This window comes from Ambystoma mexicanum, chromosome 11, assembly GCF_040938575.1.
Source record: "Ambystoma mexicanum isolate Mex_15411 chromosome 11, UKY_AmexF1_1, whole genome shotgun sequence".
Taxonomy (NCBI): Eukaryota; Metazoa; Chordata; class Amphibia; order Caudata; family Ambystomatidae; genus Ambystoma; species Ambystoma mexicanum.
In genome coordinates, this window is record NC_090934.1 from 396167417 (window position 1) to 396193940 (window position 26524).

Here is a 26524-nt window from a genome sequence, read left to right on the forward strand (position 1 = left end):
ATTATGACAAAACAAACTCAGTTTGAATCATTTACAAACATTATACAAGAACGAATGAAATACGAGGCAGAAACGTCTAAGACATGGCAATCCCGATTAGCAGACATGGCAAGAGTGGACCATATAGATAAGCAGAATCTAATGGAAACAGAGTCAATTATAACAAAAAAACTAATAGATGAAAAGGCAAAAAAACAACTGCATACGATACCTGAATCAAAAGTAATACCTCAAGAAACCTAAACTGAGGAAAAACGGTTTCTAAATAATGCTTACATCGATCAAATAACACAGTATGAAATGCAACCAATGATGATTGAAACAAACAACCACCTCCTGCCGTTAATCCAAGGCATTCATGAACCACCAATGTGCACACCCTTTGATATATTTGATCTATCAAAACGAGGATCGGCAGGACAAGACGTCCCGAATAAACCAATTCACAAAAAAGCGATTAAGAAATCGCAAACGGGATATCGGGCATTTCTGAGGAAAATGCAAAGTGTACAAAAATCACTAAGTGACAAATCTTCACAAGCTAATCAAAATAGTGTAAACAAGCACATAGAGCAAAAAGTTTCAAATCCTATTCTGGCTACAAAAAATAGTTTCAAACAGAGTTTGCAATTGGCAAAACAAATATTTCTGGAACCATTGGATGAACTTATAGATGTAATCAATCAAGATACTAAAAATCAGTCAATATACCAGGTCCCGATAACGGAGCCCCAGATAATTGAGGATTCGCCGGATGACAACTCAATCATTACTAACATTCAAGACGAGGAATTGATTGTTATCGATCAGTGCTATGATACATCATTGGCTACTTCGATAAATTCCCAAGACTCGGACGACCAAGAAAATAACATATCCCATACTTACTCATCAGTATAAAATGAGGAAACATGGTTATCTGCTGGAATTCAACAGAATGAAAAAAAAAATTATGATAAACGGATGCCTATCCTGAGACCTCATTTCCAGAACCCTTTGAGTATCAAGTATGCTAACAGATTAGCACTATTTCAACTGATGCCAAATCCAGAAGAACCAGTGATACTCAATAGATCTAACACCCTGCGATTATTGAAAGCAATTCCGCAACTTCGGGAAATCGAAACGGACGATATTGAAGTAATTATCTTCCCAAACACAAATCACATGGAGGAAGCTCACCTTGACTTCTATTCAGAGGAAATCATGCAACGAGTGCTATCAGCAAACCATCAATTTAAGAAACTTGGTTTCAAAGTAGAAGAAATCTTTGTAACCAGAATGATGGCAATGAAAAAATCTTTGAAAATTGCACTACTTGATCAAAGGAAATAAAATATCGAAAGGAATGAGACAAAAGGAAGTGACCATCCAAATAACTCTAATCAAGAAAACGTCACCGAAAAAGACAATCATATCCGACGGGCTAGGAAAACATATCTATAACAACCAAAGGATAACTCAACTGGCGTAAATAAAATAACATTAACATCATGGAATACAAGGGGTCACAAACACCTTTTAGAAAACCCCTCTTCAACATTAGCAGACTCAGAAATAATCTGCCTACAAGAGACCTGGCTGAGCGATGAGGTCCTTTGTGAGGGATATAGAACTTGGCTGAATCCTGCAATATCTTCGAATATAGGCAGACCGGCATCAGGAATGCTAATTCTAACGAAAATCAATACGATGTAGGTCATAACTGCAAGAAAGAACATCAATTCCTGGGCTCAATATATTACTATCAGCATGCCAGTCTATAATTCAGAATATAATGAAAATGACACAAACCAACGCGTAAAATATAGATGTATTTCAATCTAGAACATCTATTGGAATCCTACTGCAATCAGTGACAACTAATTTATCGATTCCATATGTGAGGAAATTGACTCCATTGTGCAATCTAACAGGGAAAATAAATTCATCATAGCTGGCGATTTCAATAAAGAGGGTAATAAACATACTCTGCAAGAAATGTCACCTTGTGCTAGGAAATGGATGAAAGAATTGAGAATTCGTAATATTTAGTTAACTGACCAACCCATGAATGCAAAGGGAATACCGTGCTCGACATGGACAGGAAAAATTCCACTTCAATAATTGATTATATATTTGCCCCCGAAACTTTGCAGAAATTAGTATTTGCAACTAAGAACACTACAAACGACGGAAGCGATCATCAACAAATCTCAATTTCAGGGTATGCTCAAAAAACCACCACTGAGCAAATAATCTTACCAGAATTTGAAGTATCGAATGGGCTGAATAAGTTAAGAATACGAAACCATCAAGTCTGTGAAATACTTTCGACATTTCAAGAAGCCCCCATGAAAGATCACGAAAAGTTGAACTACGGATGGATACTAGAAAAATATAAACATTCGCAAATAAAATCGAAGAATACAATCAAGACTTCCCATAGGCACCAATATAATTCAGAAATCAAACAAAAAAAACAAGATCATCAAAAGAGACTACGGCAATTGAAATTAAAGAAAGAACCAAACTTTGAAAAACAAATAAAAAAAGAAAAACAAAGATACTCTAATTTCCTAAAAAACAACAAGGCTATGATGAAACAACATGATGCCGAGGCAATTTTGAGAGCACTCCACAATAAAAACACGAGAAATTTGTGGTCTATGATGAACAACAATTCTACCCAACAATCAAAGATACAAGAGGTAGAGCCTCACACGTGGGTTGAACATTATCAAGAAGTCTATCACACCAAAACACCAAACTTGTTAACAAAAAGACCAAAGGACAAGTGTACTTGGAAATTTAACTGGGACGTGGTAGACATTGCAAACAAAATTAAAGCTCTAAATCCATCACGCGCACCAGGCCCGGATGGGCTCTCAAATGCAGTTCTTAAAGCAACACCAGAAGTATGGGCAAAATTCTTCTTTCATTTATTACAACTAATAGAAAGAAGAAAAGAAATTCCCTACACGTGGACAGTCGCGATTCTGATCCCTATATACAAAACAGGAGATAGGAAGAAGCCAAGTAACTATAGACCAATAGCCCTTCTAGGTCCGTTGGGAAAACTATTTGCAAATTATCTACAAAAACAACTGAATATGTGGGCAGCAAACAACAGAAAGCAAGCGAAAAGACAAACTGGTATTGTGACAAAGATTGGAACCAATGTAAATCTGTTGTTACTGAATATGATAAAAACGGAAGCAAGCATAAGAAAACAACAAGTCTACGCCCTGTTCATAGATCTGAAAATGGCATTTGACTCAGTAAACAGACAAACTATGGCAGAAATTAACAGCATGGGGTTGCCCTACCTCCATCCTAAGTCCAATAATTCAACTATACTCAAATACATCGATTCAAGTTCGTCTAACAATGGACAGTATGGTCACACAATCCATCCCTACCTGGAATGGGTTGAAACAAGGATGCCCTCTAGCTGCTTGCTTATACAATCTATATACCAACGACTTTGAGGCTCATATACAAAATCCCAAAGCAAATCCTCCGAAGATCAATAATTAAAGTATCCATACATTAATCTACGCTGATGACATTATAATATTGGACAAAACCTCAAAATGCCTACAAGAAACTTTGAATAAAGCTCAAGCGTACTTGTGCAAAAACGACTTACAAATGAATACATCCAAAACAAAGGTCATGAAACTGGTCACTCAAAATCGGAAAATCGAACACCCGATAAAAATTTTGCTTGAAAACAAAGAAATAACTACAACAAAGTCAATGAAATATCTTGGAGCTTTGATAAATCCATCAAGCAACGAAAAAGAATGGCATGAATATATCGAGGAAAAGGCAAGATCCTTGGCCAGACAAGGAAGGTTCTTTCATCTGAAATATGGAACATTCTCGGCAAAGGCAACAACGTTACTGTACAGACAAAAGGTAGTTCCTATAATAACTTATGCCAGTGAATCCCTAATCAACGAGAAGGTCATCAGTTGGTCTGTTTTGGAAGGGCTATACTGGCGGAAAAAGTTAGCTCTCCCAAAATCATTTCCCATTGCAAGGATTCGATTTGAATTGGGCCTGCAGTCTATTGAATCCATAGTCTCAAGGAAACAGATGGACCTGTATAGAAAAATTTCAGATGATCAGATCCCATCACTAGAAATACTAAAAACAAAAGAACAAGCATTTCAATCAGCAGCTCTCTTGAAATGGATAACAATAATATAAAAAGAAAATTGCAACTTGAAGAAATATCAGAAGAAATGTTGACAAAGAGACCTCAGCAAGCGAAACGAAAATTAAAAAACAACGATTGGATAAAAACGGTAAAAACCTACAAACGTCATCTCAAATGCGACATAGAGGTAAGAGCTCTAAATGAACTTCCAGAATATCCAAGTCATTTTCCTGATAGAATGATTCGTGATCTATTTTTAAGATTTCGTCTGAACATATTACCAACTAGAGATTATCTAGCAATGTTCGATAAAACTGGCATGGTTTCCCCGGACTGTAGATTTTGCAAGGAAGTGCAAATAACAAACATTATTCCACCTAATTATGGTGTGTCCTGTGCTGAAAGAAAAAAGAGAACTATTTAGAGAGTTTTTTAGAATCTCGAACAAAGCGAAGACGACTCAAGAAAGATGGGCTAATCTTCTTCAAGGAAAAGACCAATGGCTAATCATTACAATAATCAAATTTTGGATTGAGATTATGAAATGAGTTGTAATGTGCAGAACAAATGAATTGTTGAACTATGAATCTAAGAAACTATTTTAAATGTAAAGTTTGTAAAATCAAACAAAACATTTTTTTTTTTTTTAAAATGTTTTTTTAAATTAAAAACAGGGGGCCAGCTCGGGTGTGAATCCCTTGAGGTTCATAGCAGAGAGCCAGGTCTGGATGTCAGGGTGTTCTGTTTTGTTGGTCAGCAGTAGGAATTCAGTCTTGAAGGGGTTAAGCTTCAGGTACGCACTGTACATCCAGGACTGGATCAATGTGAGGCAGGCATCGAGTCTGTGGAGGTCTTCAATGGAGAATATCCTGAGGTCGATCTGCGTGTCGTCTTCATATTGGTGGATGTGGATGTGGATGTTGTGTGGAGAGGCGGGTTCTGAGCGGTTCCATTTAAAGATTGAAGCTCACGGGGGACAGGATGGATCCTTACGGGACTAAACAGGTGATGGGTAGAGTTGGTGATCTGGAAGAATCAATTTGTACAAATATTTGCAGTTTGCAAGGTAGGATTTGAAACAGCTGAGGAGGATTTCACTGATCCTCATGCAGCAATCTAGATTGTTGGTCAGTGTCTGGTGGTCTGTGTCAAATGCTGCTGAGAGGTCAAGTAGAACTAGGAGGCACAGATAGACATCATCAGGAATGTTAAGGGCATCGATCACCTTGACGGTAGCCATTTCTGTGCTGCATCTGGGTCTAAAGCCATATTGGTAGGATTCAAGGGGGTTATTGGCTTTAATGTGTTGGAGGAGTTGTATGGCTACTGCTTTCTCAAGGATCCCAACTAGAAAGGTAAGATGGGTAATGGGGTGGCAGTTGCTGAGATCGTTGGGGTCCATTGTTGGTTGCTTAAGAAGCGGGAGGATTTGTCCGGTCTTGAGGGTCGAGGGGAAGGTGTCCTGAGGTATGGTGCTGTTGATGACTGTCAGGTAAGGAAGGAGCGATTCAGTCAGAAAGGTCTTGAGTAAGCTGGCAGGGAGGATGTCATTTTCATACAATGTGGCCTTGAGGGATGCTTAGGTGGCAATGAGGTCTTCCATTGTTAATGTCTTGAAACTTGTCCAGGTAGTTGTGGTTTTGCGAGATGGGATGTATAGTGTGCGGTCAGTTGTGGCATTGGTGTCTATGTGTTGGCAGATCATGTTGATGAAGAAAATGTTTTTGGCGGTGGATCTGTTGATGGAGTGTGCTATGGGTGGGTCGGGCAGAGGGTTGATGCAGTGCTTGATGGCTTTGAAGAGAGCTCTGCTTTCATTGTTGGCCTTGATGTTTGGTAGCAGTTGGCCTTGGCAGTGTTGATCAGTCGCCTGAGCATAGCATGCAGTTCCTTGAGCAAGGCAAGGTCAGATGCGCTGTAAGATTTTCGCCAATTCTTTTCTTGTTTTCTGATGGTTGTTGTTGAGGTTGAGTTCTTGAGTGAACAAGGGTGCTGATGGTTTAGGCATGAGGGTGCGCCATTTCACTGGGGCATGGTGCTTGATGTTGGTTGTGAGGGTGCTGTTTCGCTCTTGATTCAGCCCTGCTGGAATTCAAACGTGTATCCTTCTGGTTGAACACAGATGATTGGTGCAAGAGCTTGGGTCACTGAGCTACTTACTAGATAAAAGAATGATATTTAGGATTAAAACTGTTACACATGTTACAAAGATTCAAGCAATAGCATACACTTTATAGTACAGTAACCAGTGTGTTTTGCCTTTCAGAAATGCCAATTTGTTGATCTGTATATAGCTTTTAAAATGTGTTCCCAACAGGAATTGTTTAGTAGCAACTAATTAGAATGGCTGTGGAATAAGTATCTAGTCACCAAATGTCTTGCACTCACATATACATACTAAATGTTATAACTAAGAAATGAGGCAAACCCACTGGAGACTCTGACCTCTACCATAGCATCTGTACACTGGTATTCCCATAAATTAACCCAGCAAAAAGTCATTGATTTAAATTAAACCTCTTTATAGTAGCAGTATGTGTTATACTTCAACGTTCCAAGCCATTCAATCTTTTCATGAATTAGGATTCTGGCAACTGTGTAGCTGCTTTAAGCACATCAGTATGCCTGCCTTCTGACAGGACATTTTCCATAAGTATTTCCCTTAGGCAAAACGCAGTGACCTGTGGAGTGAAGATCATGATTCAAGGTGCATTTGCAGGGCTGTAGCTCCAGCTTCATTTATGTACCTGTAACGCTCACCTGATTCCCACGGAGGCGCTGACCCAAACTGGACTGCTACAGTTGCTTCTATGACTATGATGAGGCGTAGAACTCGGAAGACGCTCTGGGCAGGACCTCCTGTCTGGCTTGTAAGGTGAGTTTTCTGCAGGTGGAAGAAAAAGGGGTAATTACAAGCTGCTTGGATAAGTTCTCCCACCAATCTTCTGCTTTTCCCACTTCTTGGTTCTCGACTGGTCTCCACGAACTCTCACCTTTGGTTTAGTAAAGCCGAGCTCTCCATCCTGCTTCTGGTGCAGGGGCGCGTGGAATCCAGTTACGTCACTGGATGATTTCAGTGTTTAGGCTCAGTGTCCTTTTGTGGCTTGTAATAGTCCTTCAGGTGCTGAGGAGCTGTTGGCGACACCACCACTGCTGTGCAAGAAGAGGCTCGTGAGTATAGAAGATCTGAGGCCGCTTCTGAAGGAGCACCCTTTTATAATGTCCTTTTCTGTCTTTCAGGTGCCGAGATGCTGTGGGCGATGCCGCCGCTGTTGCACGTGCGGTGGCACGTAAGTATACCTGAATTGTGGCCGTTTCCAAATGGGCGCCTCTGATAATGTCTTTTCCTTCCTGTCAGGTGCCGAAATGCTGAGGGCGATGCTGCCGCTGCTGCGCGTGAAGAAGCGCGTAAGTATTACTGAATTGTGGCCACTTCAAAATGGGCACCTCTAATAATGTCTTTTCCTTTCTTTCAGATGCCGAAATGCTGAGGGCGATGCTGCCGCTGCTGCGCGTGAAGAAGCGCGTAAGTATAACTGAGTTGCGAACCCTTCGGCTCGGACACCACTAACAATGTCTTTTGTCTTCCAGGTGCTGGGATGCTGCCGAAGCGAAGGCCGCGGTGAACTCCGGTGTGATCACGGATGGATAAGGTAAGCGAGCGCAGCTGCGAGTGTGTTGCCCGTTTTCTAACCTTATGTCTTTATTTGCAGGTTGTCGGAGACTAGACTCTTGTGGCTGAATTCTGGTGAGTAGATGTTCCTGTGCCTTTTCTTCATCCACAGGTTGCTGCTCGAGAAGCTGAGGGTGTGTCTGGACCTGGAATGCAGGAGCTGACTCGGTGAGCGTCCTGCTGCTGTTGCAGAATAACGCGAAGCACGTGAATTCTATCGGGCGTGGTTTAAATAGTGGAGAAGTGCTTTGGTGCGTATTCTTCCTCCAGCCTCACCCAGGTAAGAAAAGAGTTCCAGTGTCAGAGGATTAGCATCAGCCCCACCCAGGTAAGAAAAGAGTTACTGTAACAGAGGATTGGTCCCTCCCAGCCCGTGGCTGGGACTTCACCCAGCTTGGATTGTTCTAGGTGAGTATGCAGCATGGTCTGCCACAGGTAAGTCCACCCAATCACTACTGCACACTTTAAGAATATGAGCCCGGCGCCCATGGCGCCGGGACTGTGGTTCCTTATGAGCCTGGCGCCAGAGGCGCCAGGACATGGTCCAAAGGGCCCCCGTAGGGGTCTGCTGGAACCGGGGGTGTGGATGATGAGCCTGTTTCCGGGGACGCTGGGCCAGTCTTGGCTCCTCGGGAGTAGCGCTCATGACAGTACCCGAGTTACTGCTTGGGTCATCAATACGTACATTTTACATGGAGTAGTTGGCTGAAGAGCTTTTTGCTCCATTTTTGTTTTATACTCCACAATGTCAAACAACCTCCAACACATGGCAAAACAAATGGATGAAATCACCCACTGGAAAATATATTAAAGATACGGCACCCGTGGCGTATTAGCAGCACAACTACACTCCCATGTTCTAACTTATGCATCAAGTCCTTTTTTGGGGGGGAAGTTCGCCCTAGTACCAATGCTTAAGCAGAAACTGTGGGTATTCCCATTCTTTAGCTACAGAAGTTCCGAATGAAAATCCAGTACACCACTGAGGACAGACCAGACTATTCATGCAAGAATACTGTAATATGGGCTCCCATAAACTAAAAAGATACTCTTCAAAGAATCTATGATCAAGGCTCTGCCTGAACCGGACAAAAATGTATTGCACAATACCTGTCCTGTGAGAGCTCTAGTGGAACAGAATCAAATTCAAAATCTGGTGCACCATCTACAAAGCCAATGGGGAAAGTGCAAGCAAAAAGGTGAATAGCAATATAATCTGGCACTGAACTATATTCCAATCTGAGATTTTAGATTCAACAAACCAGGACAATCCGACGAGCAAATTTAAGGTAGAAGCACGGAGCTAAAGCCATCAGGGCACAGGGCCCAGACCTATGGAACACTGCATCCTCACTTAACATCTATAGCTGGACTCCCCCCTTTAAGAAAGCCCTGGAAACTACCCTCTGAAAGGAGACATTCTCAACATACGCTCACCAAACACCCCTCTGCTAAATTGATGGCTCCTACTACCAAATCTAACAGTCCAACGTGCTTCCCTGCTGAGAAACAATATTCTAAGCAACAATGGGATGAGTATTAATATACATTTTCTCAGCTGAAGCAATATGCCTGCAGTATCCAACCAGCACATTCAGCGTTGGGAAGTGGTAATAATGGGATATGTCAGGGCTTACAGAAACAAAGAAATGAATAACTTGTGCTGAGAAACAAAACGGGGAGAAGGGTGTAGTGTTCTGGATGGACATTACAAAAGTGCTTCGTATTAACTACTCCTTAAGCTTCAAGCAAAGTCAGTCACATTTAGAAGGGCACTGCCGTTAAACTACAATAGTGATAGGAATTTATGGCGAGGCGATGCAAGGCCTACCTGTTTGAGGGCAAACGAAAGACCTGCAGTACATAGCCTTACTCTTTGAAAAAATAGCATTGTTAATTTCAAGCTAACAGATATGCTTTCAGGTAGCTCTTTGAATAATTAGAGCATTAGACACTGATCAGTTTAAAATTTTGAATAAATGTTATTAACATAATCTGATGACAAATTACGCACACACGGGTTAAGGGTTCTTTAATTTGTCAGTAGCTGCCCACCACTCCCATTGAATTATAGAGCTCTGTTGCACCCATGTTAGGGTCAAGCTACTGAAAGTTCTAATATACAGTTCATATTTTCGAAATATCACAAGCAATTTCTTTCCAATTTTGAATTATTTGTGACAAAGGGAGAATTTTGATTATTGGAAATCAAGATAAACTATTCAATTTCTGTGGAAAAGAAGATAAGTACAGAAAAATATAAAGTGAGAAGTTAATCTGTAATTTAGAGGGGGTACTAGACATTTTCTGTTTAAACATTTTCCCCTACCGAATTCTTGTACTTCTTGGGATTGCTGCGCTGTCCTACGTCCATATTAACAATTTGGGCTGAAAAAGCCCATCTTATCCAATGGGTACAGACATAGCCCAACCACAGACTAAGAAAATGTTACATCAAAAAGGAGCTGGCTGAACTAAAAAGAACGGATATCTACTGGTAACAAACAGACAAAAAGAGGTTGAGGACAACCAATGACACAATCTGGGAAGGGGAATAGAAGACGAAATCAAGGCCGTTTTTTATATCACGCTCAGAATCGCAACAACTGGGACGAAGGGGCAAAACAAACCCGGAGCGGGAATCGCTTCTGATCAACCTCTCCGATCATCAACCTTCCTTGATTGAACAAAAAGTGTTGAATAAAGGACTAGGCTATGTGATCACTAAAGAACATGATCCCTTCGAATTCCGAGTGGAATTGAACAAGCTACTAAGAAAAATCCACCTACGGGAATTTTTTGCACAGGAATCCATCACAGGTAGTGACAAAACGATAAATCACACAGGACTATGTAATCCCTCTACCTTCCGCCCTCCTGTTAGTAGTTTCTCTCCTGAATCCCTGGTCTTTGAAAAAAGAGTTTATGCGGATATAGCTATTCTAGAGGCTAACCGACAAAGACCCTTTCAGAACCTAACTAAGGCTGAACAAAATGCGCTAAACTTTCTGGTTAATAATCCTACGATCATAATTAAGAAGGCCGATAAGGGGGTGGAATAGTGATGTTTAATCGGACTGACTACATCACTGAGTGTGAAAACCAACTGAGTCACTATAGTCACTATTACTGACAACTTAAAGATGCGACTAAGGAGCTGTTGAGGCCGATTACCGAAAAAGTCACCAACGCCAAAGACCGCGAATGGATTTCCAGACAAGAAGCAGACTTTTTGAACAATACTAAACCTACAATTCCCATTTTCTATACTCTTCCTAAGGTACATAAGACTCTTACTAAATCCCCTGGTAGACCGATAGTGGCAGGTATAAACTCTGTTCTAGAACCACTATCCACTTTTGCGGATCATTATCTGAAAGGTTATGTCCAAAAGATGACTTCATACCTGAAAGATTCCAGAGACGTGATAAACATCTATGAAGATCTCAATTTCAACCCAGAGACCTCTCTCCTATTGGGTTTTGATATAGTGTCGCTCTACACTAATATACCACAACAGGCCACTCTAGAGGTGGTGGAAGAAATCTTACTTAACAGAATTGATCATGACCCTGTACCCACCTCATTCATACTATGGTGTATAGAGCTGGCCCTCAAAAGAAACTACTTCGAGTACAATGGGATCTATTACCAACAAATCGAAGGCACAGCTATGGGGGCCACTATGGCCCCTAGCGTTGCTAATCTCTATGTGGAAATGTTCGAAAAGACCCATATATATATATAGCGGAACCAATCGAGTATCAAAAAATGGAAGCGCTATATTGATGATATTCTAGTAATTTGGGAAGGAACAAGCGAACAAGCTAATGAATTTCTGGCCTGGCTTAATAATTTGAATCCCCACCTACAATTTACGATGACTATAGGAAAAGAAACCATCGATATCCTGGATCTTACGATTTTCCACTCTAATGGGTTTTTGAAATTGAAACCATACCAAAAAAAAGGACGGATATGAACTCTCTGCTCGAATATACCAGCCACCATGTAAAACACTTACCGGGCAATTTACCTTTTGGCCAATTTTTACGTCTTAAAAGGAATAGTTCCAACACTAGTACGTATGAAACAGAAGCTAACCTACTCAGTAAAAAGCTGCAACAGAGGGGTTACCCAAAAAAAACTGGTCAAAAGGGCTGCCAAGCGTGCATTTAATAACCATAGAGAAGCACTATTGGAAGAGAAACGAAAGAAACCAAAAGATGAGTGAATTGTCTGTGTTAATACTTTCACAAACCAAAGTTTAAAAATCAAGATTGTGATTGCTAAACACTGGAAAGTGTTTGAAACCTCCAAACCCCCTCTCCCGATGCCTCTGTTTGCCTATAAAAGAAGCACCACTATTGGCAACAGAATAAGTGGAAGTCGTTTAAAACCACTAACTAGCAACATGCCTAATTTGACCACGCTTTGGGGTTTACCACCAGCCAGTGGCCACAATCCATGTGGAGCATGTGGAATTTGTAAACTTACTAGTAAGAGCAAAGAGATTGACGTAGGTTTAACTCGGCCTTGGGTACAAATAAATTTGACCAATTATAATACTGAGTATGTGGTATATCTAATTACATGTGGATGCGGACTCCTATATGTGGGGAAAACGATCCGCAAAGTTAAAACACGTATCGGAGCACCGTAGCTGCCTTAAAAACAAAACTGACAAAGTCCCTATGTTTAAACACTTTATACAGGCAAACCACAGACATGAAGACTTCAGGTGGACTGTACTTTTGACACTAAAAGGAGGAAATTTACAAACACTAGGAAGTAGACTCCTGAAGAAAGAGCAAGAAATGATCTTCAGATTACGAAGTGACATTAGAGGCATGAACGATTCTGTTGAACGGCACAAAATCTGCCATTAAGAAGATGTCATTCTGACCCCAATTGAGAGCTCTAGAGCAGCTGTAATATATTCCAATTGGTTGTTTATCCTTAGAGTATACTGAGATAACTGTGCAAGTTGTATACTGTAATATTTGGATTACTCTCTAATATATGATCTTATGACCTTTATACTTTTGGATGAAATCTACTGTCCGAGTTGCCCGTGACACCTTTGTTTGTTTTTTGTAGATATTGAGATCATGTGTATACTACCTGGTGATCACGTTTGAATGGCATTGCATATCCGTAGAGTATACTGACATAACTGTGTGAGTTGTAGACTGTAATATTTGGGTTACTCTCTAATATATGAGCTTATTACCTTTATACTTTTGGATGAAATCTACTATTCGAGTCGCCCGTGACACCTTTGTTTGTTCTTTGTAGATATTGAGACCATGTTTATACTACCTGGTGATCACGTTTGAATGGCACTGCATAATTGTCCACGCAGTAGTTAATGATGACCACCAAAACAATGTTGCGTGGCCTATTTAAAGTGTACATAATGTTATATTGGTAAAATGTATTCAGTTGCACTGTATTCTCTACATGGTGGGAGTTAATCGATGTCTGCAGTCACTCGACTCAAAGAAAACTGTAATTTACAGTAACTCGCCACTGTTAATATAATGGGATAGTGATTTGCCTCTTGCGATCTTGTAGTCTCTCACAGTGGACTTACCTTCACACAACATGACCATCACTCGAATAGCACACTCTGCATAGTTCTGCCAGGTCTAACTCCATCTCAAGATGGCCGATCCTTTTTCCAAGACAGGTACTACGTCCTGCACACAGGACGGGTCCATGCTCTGTTTCCATAGAAACTTATATACACAGTTTCTCTACCGCGCGCTCTGTACTCAGACGCGCAGCTCCTCTCTGCCGAGTGCCTGTCATCCACGTACCAAGCGGACACTTTCGTACTTAGTCCCGAGGTATGTTTATAATATCAAAATGCTCTCGTTTTTTGAAAGCTTGTAGACCCGTATGTACGTGAATATCTGGCATTGATACCCGATATTTTCTATTCGCCGTAGACTAACACTCGATAATTGACGAGCCGCACTGACGGCTATTGATGCAACCAGTACCTCTATCACTAGAAGCCTGTGAACCCATGGTGGTAAGACACTATCATGTTAGTTTATTGTATACACTTGGGTGTCTTCTAGGTATAGCCGCATGCCACAACTCACTTGCCTTTTTTGAGGCTGACCGATATTTGAACACGGATGGTTCCATATTTGGGTCCGTCACTGTCTGTATATCACAGCAGGGCCATTTAGTGTACCTACTTTGCCGATGGCCTCTTGGACTCCCACTATGAGGGGAGGCGTTTTTCCTCACAGGTCTACACATACTCTCTCTCTCTCCACATGCTGTCTACAGGTCTTGCGAATTCTAACTGACTGGTATCCTAATTACTCAAGGTGTGTTGACACACGGCTCCTGGTAAGCGTGTTATCCTCCATCAATGGATTATACTTAGGATTGCCCCTTTTCTGTCTAGGGAGTGTCAGTTCCTGCCCACTTTGGAGGTGAAAACCTTATTCCAAGAGTAATTACTGCCAGAGGGGAGCAACTTAAAGTGAACTCACACCCAGTTATCAATGTCCGTTTCTTTACACCAGACATACAGGTGAGCCACCGGCTTATCACGATATATGTTACTCCCACATTCTATTATGTAGGAGTTCCGTTATGATGTAACTTTTAAACTACCGAGCAGGTTTTGTAGCTCATGAGAAAAACACTCAGTGAGGTTTTTCGTATATTAGTTGCAGGTGAAGAGCTAGTTGGCAGCCTTCTTCAACTTGAGCAACCTATGTTGTGAGCCCCCACGAGCACCACGCAAGGTAATTATAACCCTATATGTGGTCTTCTTTTCCATTCTTTAGGATATAGACAAATTAATTTAGCTATAGTTCTAGCTCCTTACTTTGGCCCCTTTTTCTTTTAACTTACAGACTTGTACACAACACTTTTTCTCTTACGAAGCTATTCACTTTTAATTGGGATTTTCGTGATTATGACAACCCTCCGGATGAATGTTCTATGAGTAACTCCCTAAGAACTGAAACATGTCGAGACATTTTCCTGGACTGAAACAGGGAAAGAACAACTCCTGTTATCCAACAATGATCAGAAACAGATACAATACCAGTTATATGTTGAATGTATCTTTCACTTCTTTGTTAATCAAACATTTGAATGTTAATGACGAAATCCTTTTTTTTAATGTAATGATCCAGTAAGACATTTATTGGTTGTGTTGAGCATTTGTGTAACGATTTTTATTAATTGTGTATTTTACTAACTTTCAATATGTATGAAATTAAAATTTGTATTTAGGTTTCCTTGTAAACGGATCTTGAACGTTCAACCTGTTCTTTGAGCTCTGTCTCATATATAATTTAATGTGTTTCCCTTCCTGGGTATAGACAAAATAGACACTTTTTCCACTTTGTATAGTGGACTAGTGACTACCGGGATTCCTTCCTTATTAATAGCTGAACTAAAAAAGGCACCTAGTGAAGGGTCACTCCAAGAAGGGCCAACTGCATTGCATGCCTGTAAGATTGCAGATGCACATGGTGATGGGGAGCTTACTCTGCACATCATCCAACAGACAATGGCTGATTATGTGGGTTGCCAGGCTACCGCTGAATGTTTTGAATGCCTATTGGTGGAAGAGTTGCTAGTATGTGAATTAAAATACATATTAAAAATGGTTACTGCAATAATAGTCACTTTAGCCTTGGATATCTTTGATTTCGGAAATTTGGACCACCCTTCCCTGCCCCTTCTGTGCTCTGTGATGAATCAGTAATGATTCCTCCCAGAAACCTGGCCTGGGAAGATCACATGGGGGTGGGAGGGGGCCAGGCCAGGAAGACTGGGAAACCCCAGAGTTTAACTTTCGCAATAATCCCACACTTTTAAAGGCTGTTTGCCAAACAGCAGAAGTCAGAAAAACTAACTTTGTTGTTGAGAACTACAAGTCCCATGATCCCATAAGTACTGGGACGAGGAAGAGGACTGAAGAGTCATGCTGTAGTAGTAGTCAGGCAATTTAGCCCAGTAGCCCACACCTAAGGGAAGCCAAGAAGTTTAAAAGGCCCCCTCAGGTGCAGGCAATTGGAATGAGCTGGAGCGTATGTAGTAGTAGCAGAGGCAGAAGGAAGAAGGCATGGTGTTGGTAATCCAGGCAGAAGTGGGAGAACCAAAGGGATGCTGGGACTCTGATGCAATAGATTTCACCTGCTTGTCCTGTGAGGGTCTTGTTCCCACAAACTCTGAGAAGCGGAGACTGTGCAGCGGAAGGCGTGCAGGAAGACTGCCTTTCCACATGTGAGCCCAATTGCAGAGATCGCGCAACAGGAAGCCTGTCAGAGACCGTGGCGAGGAGCTGCCGTGAAGCCATGGGTCTCAGGAGCGAGAAGGGCTCCTTAATTGAGTGGCTGGACCTAGGACGCCTTCAGCAAGGAAGGGTGTGCATCCCAAGTGAAGCCAGAAGTCATTAAAGTTGTGCAACATGTGGAGAAAGGAACACAGAAGCCTGCGAGTCAAACCAGGCGTTCTGATTCCTTGCTCGAGCACTGCTGGCAACAGTATTATAGTAAATAGGCAGGACACAAAAGTATTGAGTAGGAGCTTTATTTAAGATCCCCGGAGGTCGGACCACCGGCATGGAATAGTGAACGTTCACAACGTTCCTTCAGGATCCGAACACTAGCTGTCTGGGTGTTCTACTGACAACTCCGAGAAGCATGATATATAACATCTCCCTTCCTAAAGGAAAAGAAGAAAACGGAACGAAAAAGAGGAGGGAGGAACAGGAGAGGAAAAGGGGAAAACAGGGGGAGGGAGGGAGAAAAGAGAAAAATGGAAGAGTATTCCTGAACTATACTATGAATAGGACACATTTAGCAGGCAGTAAATTAATTAATAGTAGATGTAGTCGTTGTTGAAATTCCGGATGATTTTCCAATTTCTTTTTGACAGTCTTCCGACAGAGGCTTCGTCAAAGTCACCATGGAACCTGTTATCTTCCATCAGGCTGTGGTAAGATGCTCCCTCAGGGGTGAAACTATTCTCTAACTGAGTGCCACACACATTGTCCTTGCATGTGCTGGGTCCGTAGGTGTCTTTTGTGATTTTCACCAAATCATCTCCAGACCATCTCTTCCCGTCGTCCAGTATGACAGATTTGCCTTGACAACGCACAACTTTTTGTGGAGACTTGAAGCTGGTTTTACCCTCAAGTGTCCTTTTTGGTTCTTTGACACAGACCCAGTCTCCTTCTCGAATCAACATTCCCTTTACTCCATTTCTTGAGTCGTAATATGTTTTGTATTTTACCTGCTTCTCGTGCACTGTTTTCTGGATCTGGTCCATGTCTAATTTCGCCTCACCAGTGTCCATGAAGATCCATGCCGGCCTTAGGCGCTTGGTTGCGACTCTGCCTCGCATCATGGTGAATGGCTCGATGTTGTTAGTACTATGCAGTGTTGTTCTGTACGCACATAGGGCCTCCTTGAGGGTTTCCCTCCATGGAAGAGTATTAGCTGTAGCTAATTGAAATATACTTTTCACTAGTCTATTCATTCTCTCCACTAATCCGTTGGAGATTGGTGGTACAGGGATGTCGTCATGTGGTTGATGGACCTGCTTTTGAGAAACTCTTGAAATTCAGAAGATGTAAACTAGGACCCGTTGTCTGAGACCACTTCCTTGGGATCACCTTCTCCGTTAAGATTTCTGTCAAAAAGTCTATAGCTTTTCTGGTAGTAACGCCCATTTCAGCTATTCCCCATTCGGTCCACTTGGAGGTGTAATCTATGAGCACTATGAAGTATATCCTTACAGCCTCAAGGTTTTCGAAGGGACCCATGACGTCTATTCCAAGTTTAGACCACACGGTTTTGGGTGGCTCTTTAGGTTGTAGAGTGGTGTTCCTTAGGATTTTTGATTTGTCACTCATGGCACAGGCGGAACAGTTTTTCACTGTTTCTTCAGCTTCTTTCCACATGTTCGGCCACCAGTAGTTGCTCCTCACTCTGTTCTTTGTTAAACTCCTCCCTAAGTGGCCCTCGTGTGCCAAATCGAGTAGTTTTTTCCTGAGTAGGACAGGTGGAATTACTCTGTTGCCTCTGAAGATATGCTCCTTATCCATGGATATTTCTTCTTTGACAGGTATGAAATCTGCTAGGGTTTGACCAGGTTCTACTCAATCGTTGACTATGGCTCTTCTGCTTTCTTGTTGCTCTAGATCAGTGCTGGCGATGTTTATCCAATCATCTTTGGGGATGGCAGGATTGATGGCAGCTACGATATCCCCATCGGAACATTCAGTCTCAGTGTCTTGGTTGGTGGACAATCTAGAGAGGCAATCGGCCACTTGGTTTGAGGGACCAGGGGTATAGCACACTTGGAGATTGCATTGCATGATGTCGAGGAACCAACGCCTAATCCTTGGTGAAATGAGGTGAGGCGTTTTAGATTGGAGGACATTTACCAAAGGTTTGTGATCCGTTTTGAGTAAGATGGATAAACCCCATATTAGGTTCCTGAAGTGCTGTAAGATCCATTTCACCCCCAAAGCTTCTCTCTCAATGGTGGAGTAATTCACCTCCGCACCCCTCAGTACCCTTGATGCGAAGGCAATGGTTATGATGTTCCCTTTCTGTTGTTCAAGGACACCGCCAAGTCCGATCTTGCTGGCATCTACCGATATGATTGTTTTCGCTTTACAGTCAAACATCCCTAGGGCAGGTGCTTGATTGATGTTGGATTTGACTTCGCTCTGCGGACCATTCAAACTTGGTAGCCATCTTCATAAGGTTCCTCATGTTTTTCGTTTTGTTGGCGTAGTTGTTTATAAATTTGGAGTAGTACTCCGTCATGCCGAGGAAACTCCTGAGCTGGTCTTTGCTTTCGGGCTCAGCGATATTCAAAATGGTGTCCATGAGTTTCTTCTTGGGGCTGATCCCCTTGGCATTGATGGAAAGGCCGAGAAAGGAAACTTGATTGCATTTTATGTTGCATTCCTCCAACTCGAGAGTGAGCCCACTTTTTTGAATCACCTGAAGGACACCCATGAGTTTTGCGTCGTGCTCTTCCTCCATACTGGCTGATATGAGAATGTCATATTGGAAGCAGTGCACTCCATCAAGGCCTCCAAACAGGTGTGACATTAGCCTCTGGAACACCGCCGCCGCCGAAGCAAGACCAAAAGGCATCCTGTTGAACATGAATGCCCCCAAAGGTGTGACAAACGATATGAGGTTCTTTGAGCTCTCCTCTAAGGTAATTTGGTGGTATGCCGATGAGAGGTCCAAAGTACTGAAGTACTTAGCTGGCTTCTTAGTTGATAGGAGCTCAGATATGTTAGGTAAAGGGTGCCTGTCGACCCATATGTTCTTATTTAAGTCCCTCAAATCAACGCACATTCTTATGGAGTTGTCTGGCTTTCCCATCAGGAATTCCACAGACACGATGGGCTACAGGAATGGCGCCCTTCTTCAAGACAATGGTGTGTTGAAAGCCTTCGAGGAGTCCAACCTTCCCACTGAAGACTTTAGGGAATTGTTTAGCCAAGGTAGACTTGATGTCGGTGTCGCTTTTGAGCACGCTCAACACAGGGACTTCTTCTCCAGGGTGGATTCTTATTTGGAGGGCGGCTTGCTCCTCCCAACCTACCACTGAGGACCCGTCTTTGGCCATGAAAAGTTTGCAATATGTTTCTCCATCGTGAAACCTGAGCTTCACCCACGTGTATCCGATTATGTCAATGGGGGTCTTCCCATAGCCTGTGGCTCTCACAGAAGTGCATCGTAGTTCATGCACCTTACCGGACAGTACTTTTAAGAATGTCTCAATGTCCACCATAATGTAGGGCGAGCCTGTATCCACCATTACTTGCAAAGGTGTGCCATTTATGTGCATGCTGACCCAAGGGCTCTTGTATTCTTGTGGAGAGGTGAGGGTAAGTATTTGTATTGATGGGCAGGTTTGACTAATGGATAACATATCATCATGTCCTTGATCACTTTCTATAAGTCTCACGGACCCAGATCTGATGAAGGGTCGCCTATTGAACCTACCAACTCTACCAGGTCTCCCTCGCATGTTTCTGTAGACTTTTGCAAAATGTCCACACTTGTAACACTCAACGTTGGTTGCAGGGCATATCTTGTCGGTGTCATCGTGCTTGTACCACCCACATCTTTGGCAGCGGGCAGGGTCTTGATTACAATAGGTGACATTCTCCCTCTTCTAGGGTTAAATCTTGAACTCTGAGGATGGAGCCTTTCTTACCACTGCTAGCAAGCTTTCGCTGGGGTTGTTTTCAGGGTTGATTTCAACAGACTTGACTTCAATGTTCTCCCCTTGGACTAGCCTCTCTTTCATATAGTGATCTCCGAACTCCATGCTTCTCGCTATTTCAGTAGCCTGGTCTATTGAGGGGTTCCTTGTCTGCCATAGCCTCTGCTGTATGCGTGGATCGGCTACATTTAAGACAAGTTGGTCTCTCAAGTATTCATCACCGACACTAGTAAACTCGCATGTTCACATGAGTACTCTTAAAGATGCGATGTATGAGTCAATTGATTCACTTTTCATCTATTTTCTGGAGAAAAAGTTGTATCCCTCCAATACTACGTTTGTTTTATTGCCGAAGTGCTTGGTGAGTTTGGTCATGGCTGTGTACAACTTGCGGTTGCCATCACCCCCAGTGTCGACCGGTTCTGGTAGTGCTCTGAATAACCTTAGAGCCTCTGCTCCTATACAATTAAAGAGAGTCGCCTCCTTAAGGTCATCACTAAACTTGTTGCCACCAATGGCCCTGAGGTAAACTTGGAAGCCGTCAACGCACTGCTCCCAGGGGCACGCCGGAGTTCCAGAACAAGGAAGGAACTTGATAGGATGTGGAATGTTCTGCATGGTTGGCCTGTGCGTGTGGTTGGAGAGGGGTGATTGTTCAGGTGGTTGCAGGGCCCTACAAGTGGTCTCTGTGCTTCTGGTAATGATATTCAAAGATGTCTAGCAGATGTTCAGTGAAGGTAGCATTGAAGTATTCGGGTGGTAGTTGAAACACGTTTTTTTTGTGTGTTTCTGCAAGGGTTTGATGTCGAGTGAGCGGTGATAGGGGTGTTGATGGCCTTGCTGAGTCGGCGTCGGAGTCTGTATGCGCCTAGGGCGAGTTGTTTATGATTTTACAGTCTTAGTTGGGCGAGGCGTGTCGTAGATTTGTGATGAAAATGGAAACTGTCCGCGTGGGAGGCTCACTCAGCTGAGATCAAGCTCCGTAGCATTGTCGTCATGGCAACAGGAGGCAGGCTACTCAAAATGGCTGCGCGTAGTCTTATGCACAAAGGTCCTTTCCTCGAATCGCCGTTGATCGGCGATTCTTAAAATGCAGTTCTTGAGTTCAGCGGAACCTTAGAAAACCCTTAAAGATTAAAAAAAATAAAGGGTACCTCGACCCAGCGCTTCTGTTGCTGGGGCCGCTCCGCACTGCTGGGCGGCTCCGCTCTCCCGCCTCGCTGGGCAGCTGACTGGTTCAGAGGGAGACACGGTGAGTGACACTGTTCCGCAGCGGCTGTTGCTCTTGCTGCTGTGGCTGCCGGTTGACAGGCAGCACGGTCAGATATGCTCCGGGGGCCAGGGGTTACACTGCCTCGTCACCAAATGTAGTAAATAGGCAGGACACAAAAGTATTGAGTAGGAGCTTTATTTAAGGCCCCCGGGGGTCGGACCACCGGTATGGAATAGTGAACGTTTACAACGTTCCTTCAGGATCCGAACACTAGTTGTCTGGGTGTTCTACTGACAACTCCGAGAGGCATAAGTTGTGCAAAATGTGGAGAAAGGAACACAGAAGCCTGCGATTCAAACCAGGCGTTCTGATTCCTTGCTCGAGCACTGCTGGCAACAGTATCCAGCTTAAAAATCGCTTGCATAAGAGTAGAAGCGAGGCAACATTTTAGTTGAGTCTTTAACAATGAGACACTTGAAATGTAGCACTCGGGTGTGAACGGGTATTCTCACTTTCACTCGCTACGAAAAGCCATTGTTAAACTGTAAACATTGCAAAATACATGAAGTGGTCACGTGTGCCTAATTACGCTTTTCAGAGGAAGAGTGGCCTCTGCATCTTTATTCATGACAACAACAATTGTTCATAAAGAGAAGTCAAGTGTTACAATCTTGTTATTTGAAGATGGAGAGAGCAAGCATTAGCCAAGAGTAAACTAGGTATTCCCCAATTGAGACTGAAACATCCTTTCTCAGAGCCAGAAAACAGTTTAAACAGCACTGTGAGCCTAATAGAACTTCAGCATTGCCTAAGATACAAGTTTGCAGGCATTATCTAATGCCAAGAGAGTGGCAACATTGCTTCTGGGTAATTATTCTGGCTAACAGTGGGCAGAGGGTTAAAGGCAAGGTAGGGGAAGGGAAACTTGCTACTTACAAATATTCTTTGAAGTTGATACAACCTACAATGCCAAAGACGGAAGAGAGAAGTGTGTTCCAAAGGCAATTCTAGGTTGTTGGTTGCAGATAGACAAGAAAGTGAAAGAGGTTGCCCCTCTGAAGGGAAGGCTCAGAGGAAGAGTGTCTTGTCTATATGAAGGTTTTAAGGTACCTGAAAGTGAATCTTGTCATTATCTGTTTGAAGTCACAAAGTACTGAAGCTGTGGTCATGTATTTGGTTGTCAGTAGATGTGAGACTTCAGTAGCTCAAATTAAGGTGGAATACTATGAGGCAACAGAGTAGGCCCGCTTGGTAAACCCTTGTAGAAGTTTAAGTGGAAGTACAAGTGCGAAGTCATGCTGACAAAGACACCCACTGTGACTCAATCTTGTAAAGAGAGGCATTCTAACTTAACCAAGAACTGTGCTTCACTAACATTTACAGAAGTAGTCTTTCCTTTGACTGTGGTAATTCTTCTTGGACAACTGGACATTGTGGCAAAGCATTGTGGTTGGAAATGGCACCTATGAGATTTTGGTGAAGTGGAGAAGCTTTTCTAGAACTTTGGTTAACAAAACTTTACCCTGAAGTTGAAGACATCAAGAACCTTGAGACTATATTTCCTACAAGGATGTCCTTATTTCTTTTTGCTGAGCATTGCAGCGGAGTTCCCTTGGATCCTGGGGAATGGGAGCTCACCCAGGTTACCAAGAGGTTATCAAAAAAGACTGTGAATATTATTGGTGATGTTATGTGAATTGCCATATATTTTCATTGAGTATTTGATGTTTAAGTGTGAGGGCCATACATCCTGTGTTGGAGTGTTTCCCTTTAGTTTTGATAGGCAGGGAAATCCTTGTCATAGTAGGGATTTTGAGGCATTTGATAACATTTACAATTTAAACAAATGGCATATTTTGAACAATCATTCAAAGGTTGTCTGCCTTGCATTGGTGACCCCTCACGGCTCTTACCTGCTTCAAGTGCTTCTTCAGTTCCAGGACCTCTGGCTCCGGCAGGACTGGCACGAGCTCTGCATTACTGGGTACAATCACCTGCTCGGAAACGGTGGCAGGTATTAGAGGCAAGAGATGTAACATTAAGTTGTGGGTCTTTGCTCATAATGGGGGGTAAAAAAGTGGGTTGTGGGAGAGTAAACACTGGACAGCAAAGACATGCGTATAGAGTTAGAGGAGGAAGGAAGCAGGGAGATGGGTCGAGCAAGTGACAGAAAAGGAGGAGAGGGGATGTGGTCAGTGGAGACACCAGAGGCTAAAGGTTAGTGGTGATAGAGAAGGAGGAGGTATATATGTGTACCAAGAGCTCTGGGGTTCTTACCTTATTGGTGTCCAGATCAACCAGCCAGACATCATCAGGCATCCGGAAATCAGACTTGTACAAGAAGAAGCTGGCAGGAACTCCAATGATGTAGGGCGTTGGAGCCAGGAGCAGCTGAAAGTCAGATGGACAGTGAGAGGCAGATACTGCTGCAGGGAGAGGAAGGGAAAGAGTTGAGAAAGAGCGAAGAAAAGAAAAAAGAGAAAGCGTGGGAGTAGGAGGCTGTGCAAGACAGGAAAAGGGAGAGCGCTCAAGAGTGAGAGGGTGAGGGAAATGACTGAGCAAGGTAGATTAAGGCTATGAGAGGTGCAGAGTGGAAGAAAGATGTGAGACAAACTGTGTGGGACAGATTTCCAGATTGAGAGCTCATGGCAGGTAGAGAGTGGAAGAGAGGCAAAGGGAACGGATAGAGAAATAGGGGCAGAAAGAAGGAACAAGAGGAAAACAAGGGAAGAAAGATGATTTGAAAGAAATGGATAGAACAGAGCAATGAAGACGCATTGGAAGAGTCTCAGACATTTTAACAGGTGGGAGTGAAAGAGAAAGTGAGTGAGCGAGAGTGAGCGATAGAGTGTGACAGAGTGTGAGAAAGAAAATGAAAGGGACAGAATAAGAGGCCAAGAAAAGAGAGATAGGAAAGGCAAACATACAGGGCTGCGAATAGACTCCTGTGCAACGTGGACTTGATATAAGAGTGGCTGTGAGCTAGGGTCAGCTTGAGGACTTTAGATGTTTTCCCATTCATATACTCCTCTTTTCCCCCCATTGGTGACTTACCCAGAGTGTCTGTGTTGTAGTACATCAGTGAACTCTAACCATTTTAAACAGTTTAATGGCGAGTAATGATTTGGCAAGAAAGTAATGGCGTCTTATGGATAGGTGCGGTGAGTGCACCAGATGTTAAGGGGTGTTCTAGAGACCACTGCTGGGATCTACATTGTTTTGTAGTGCCTTAAAGCCCACAGCCTGGCAGCAGCAAAGGGAGGAAAGATAATTTCCAATGTGGAGGGCCTATTCCGGCCCTCTAACCAACATATAGATATAATATACTTTATTTATAAAATGCATAAAAGCATACAACAATATAAAACACAGTTATAAAAATGATCACATGAAAGAATAGTCGATTATGGGCGTGGCCGACGGAGGATACTGACGGATGCCTCCGTGCTGAGCTCCGTGCTCCCCTCCGGCCCTGGGCCCCAAAATATCCCTTCCGGCGAGCGATACATCACCAGATGAAGGAGTCTGGGAGTGCCTGAACACCTAGAGCACCCACTGGGCGAGTTTGACCTTTGGTTGTGCCCTGCTGTGGCCGAGAGCCACAACGAATTCCAAAGGCGCGGGACGTCCCTCATGCCAAGATGGTGGGCGGCAGCCCAGAGAGTAGAGGAGCAGAGCCTCAAGGGGCCAGGGACACGACCCGACGAAGGTGAAGGAGCCCAGTATCGACTGGCGGAGGGCCGCAGCGAGCTGTGTGGCTGAGGAGGAAAGAAGTCGGGCTTCTCCCGGCTCAGTGGATTTGTCCGGGCCGGTTGCTCAGCGCCCCTCCCCCATCCTTGCACGGCCAGCGGGAGGATAGACGGCGGGGAAGAGGCGGCAGAGCGACAGCAGCAGCAGCGCGACGCCAGCACAAGTAAAGAGGTGTTGGGCGGGCTCCAGGGGCCGTGTGCACAGCAAGAGGGAAGGCCAGGAGCGACCTGGAATGCAGTGTTGCTGGAGCACAGTGCTGGAGGAGCGCTGAAGGAGCGGGGCAGTCCGCAGGGAGGTGAAGGTGCTGGGGAGGCGGACAGTGAGTCCGGAGCACAACGGAGAGGGGCCTCACTCAGTTACACGGCCGGCAACAGGAACTGCAACTGAGGCAGCAGGCATACTTTATAACAGGAAGGGGGCTGTAAGGACACTGCCCAAAGAAAGGATACAGGCATATAAACAGCTTGGAGCCCCAGAAGGGGTTGAAATGGTACACAGAGAGCCCGGACTTGGGCACCTGGTGATGTAAGCGGCCACCCGTTAGGAGCCAAGCATGAACTCTCCCTGCAGGATAATCGACAATTGGGTATGGAAGTAAAGGCAGAGGAGATAAGGTTCCCCTCTACGATCTGCCACCTAAAAAACCCCGCAATTCAACAGTCACTAGCCCCTACAGCATCAAGTGGTGGGCATCCGCAGCAGGGCTTCTGACCCCTGAGGACACAAGGTATGACAGAGGTATAGTGAGCGTGGTGGCACGAGAGGCACCCTTTAGGAGGTGAATAAGGAGGAGGATCTGAGACGGGGCTGAGCGGCACCCTTGCACTCCCGCAGGGTTGAAGGTGACGGTGGGCCCGACAGCTTGGTCAGAGCTGTTGAACAAGCCAGGCTCTGAGGTACGAGGGCAAGAAGAGTAGCTATATAGGCAACCATGTCCAAGCAAGCAGCAAAACTGAAGGGTGCCGTATCTGGGGACATTGAGGCCCTGATCCAGTCTGCAGACGCCAACAAGCACAGCCAACAACAGGCAATTGTGCAGATTAATTCCCTGCCTCCAGAAAGCGCCAGTGAACCAGAGGATCCTCCGATTAGAAAATCGGACTTGATGGTAATGCTCCAAGAGCTCAAAAGAGACAGCAAGGATAGCGCCTCCCAGGTGGCCAACTCAATCGCTGATCTCCGCAAGGGAGTCAGAGCGGTGGAGAAAAGGGTTGATGAGATGGAGACGGCAGTGGCGGAGCAGGGGCAGGAACATGATGAACTCACCAGGAGAGTGGCTGAACTGGAACAACAGATGGACCGGGTTCAGACTAAACAGGAGGAGGCCAAAAACAGGTCTAGGCGAAATAACATACGTATCCGGGGGATCCCAAAATCAGTAGCGGATCCCGATTTGCAGCAATATGTAATAGACCTGTTCAGGCAGATACTGGGGCCGTTGGAGGACAGAGAGATCGTATTGGACCACACACATCGGGTATACTCCACTTTCCAA

The 26524-nt window shown here is 43.7% G+C and overlaps 1 protein-coding gene across 42 annotated transcripts in view; it reads right to left on the reverse strand.

Moving 5' to 3' along the window:
- MADD (MAP kinase activating death domain) overlaps positions 1-26524 on the reverse strand; it is a 2081072-nt gene that overhangs the window by 1637007 nt on the left and 417541 nt on the right. For all 42 annotated transcript variants that reach the window (XM_069623145.1, XM_069623139.1, XM_069623144.1 and 39 more), the window contains 2 exons: positions 23557-23670; positions 23193-23273 (listed from right to left, as the gene is read on the reverse strand). In XM_069623145.1, coding sequence (XP_069479246.1) covers positions 23193-23273; positions 23557-23670 — 195 coding nt within the window. The remainder of the gene's footprint in view (positions 1-23192; positions 23274-23556; positions 23671-26524) is intronic.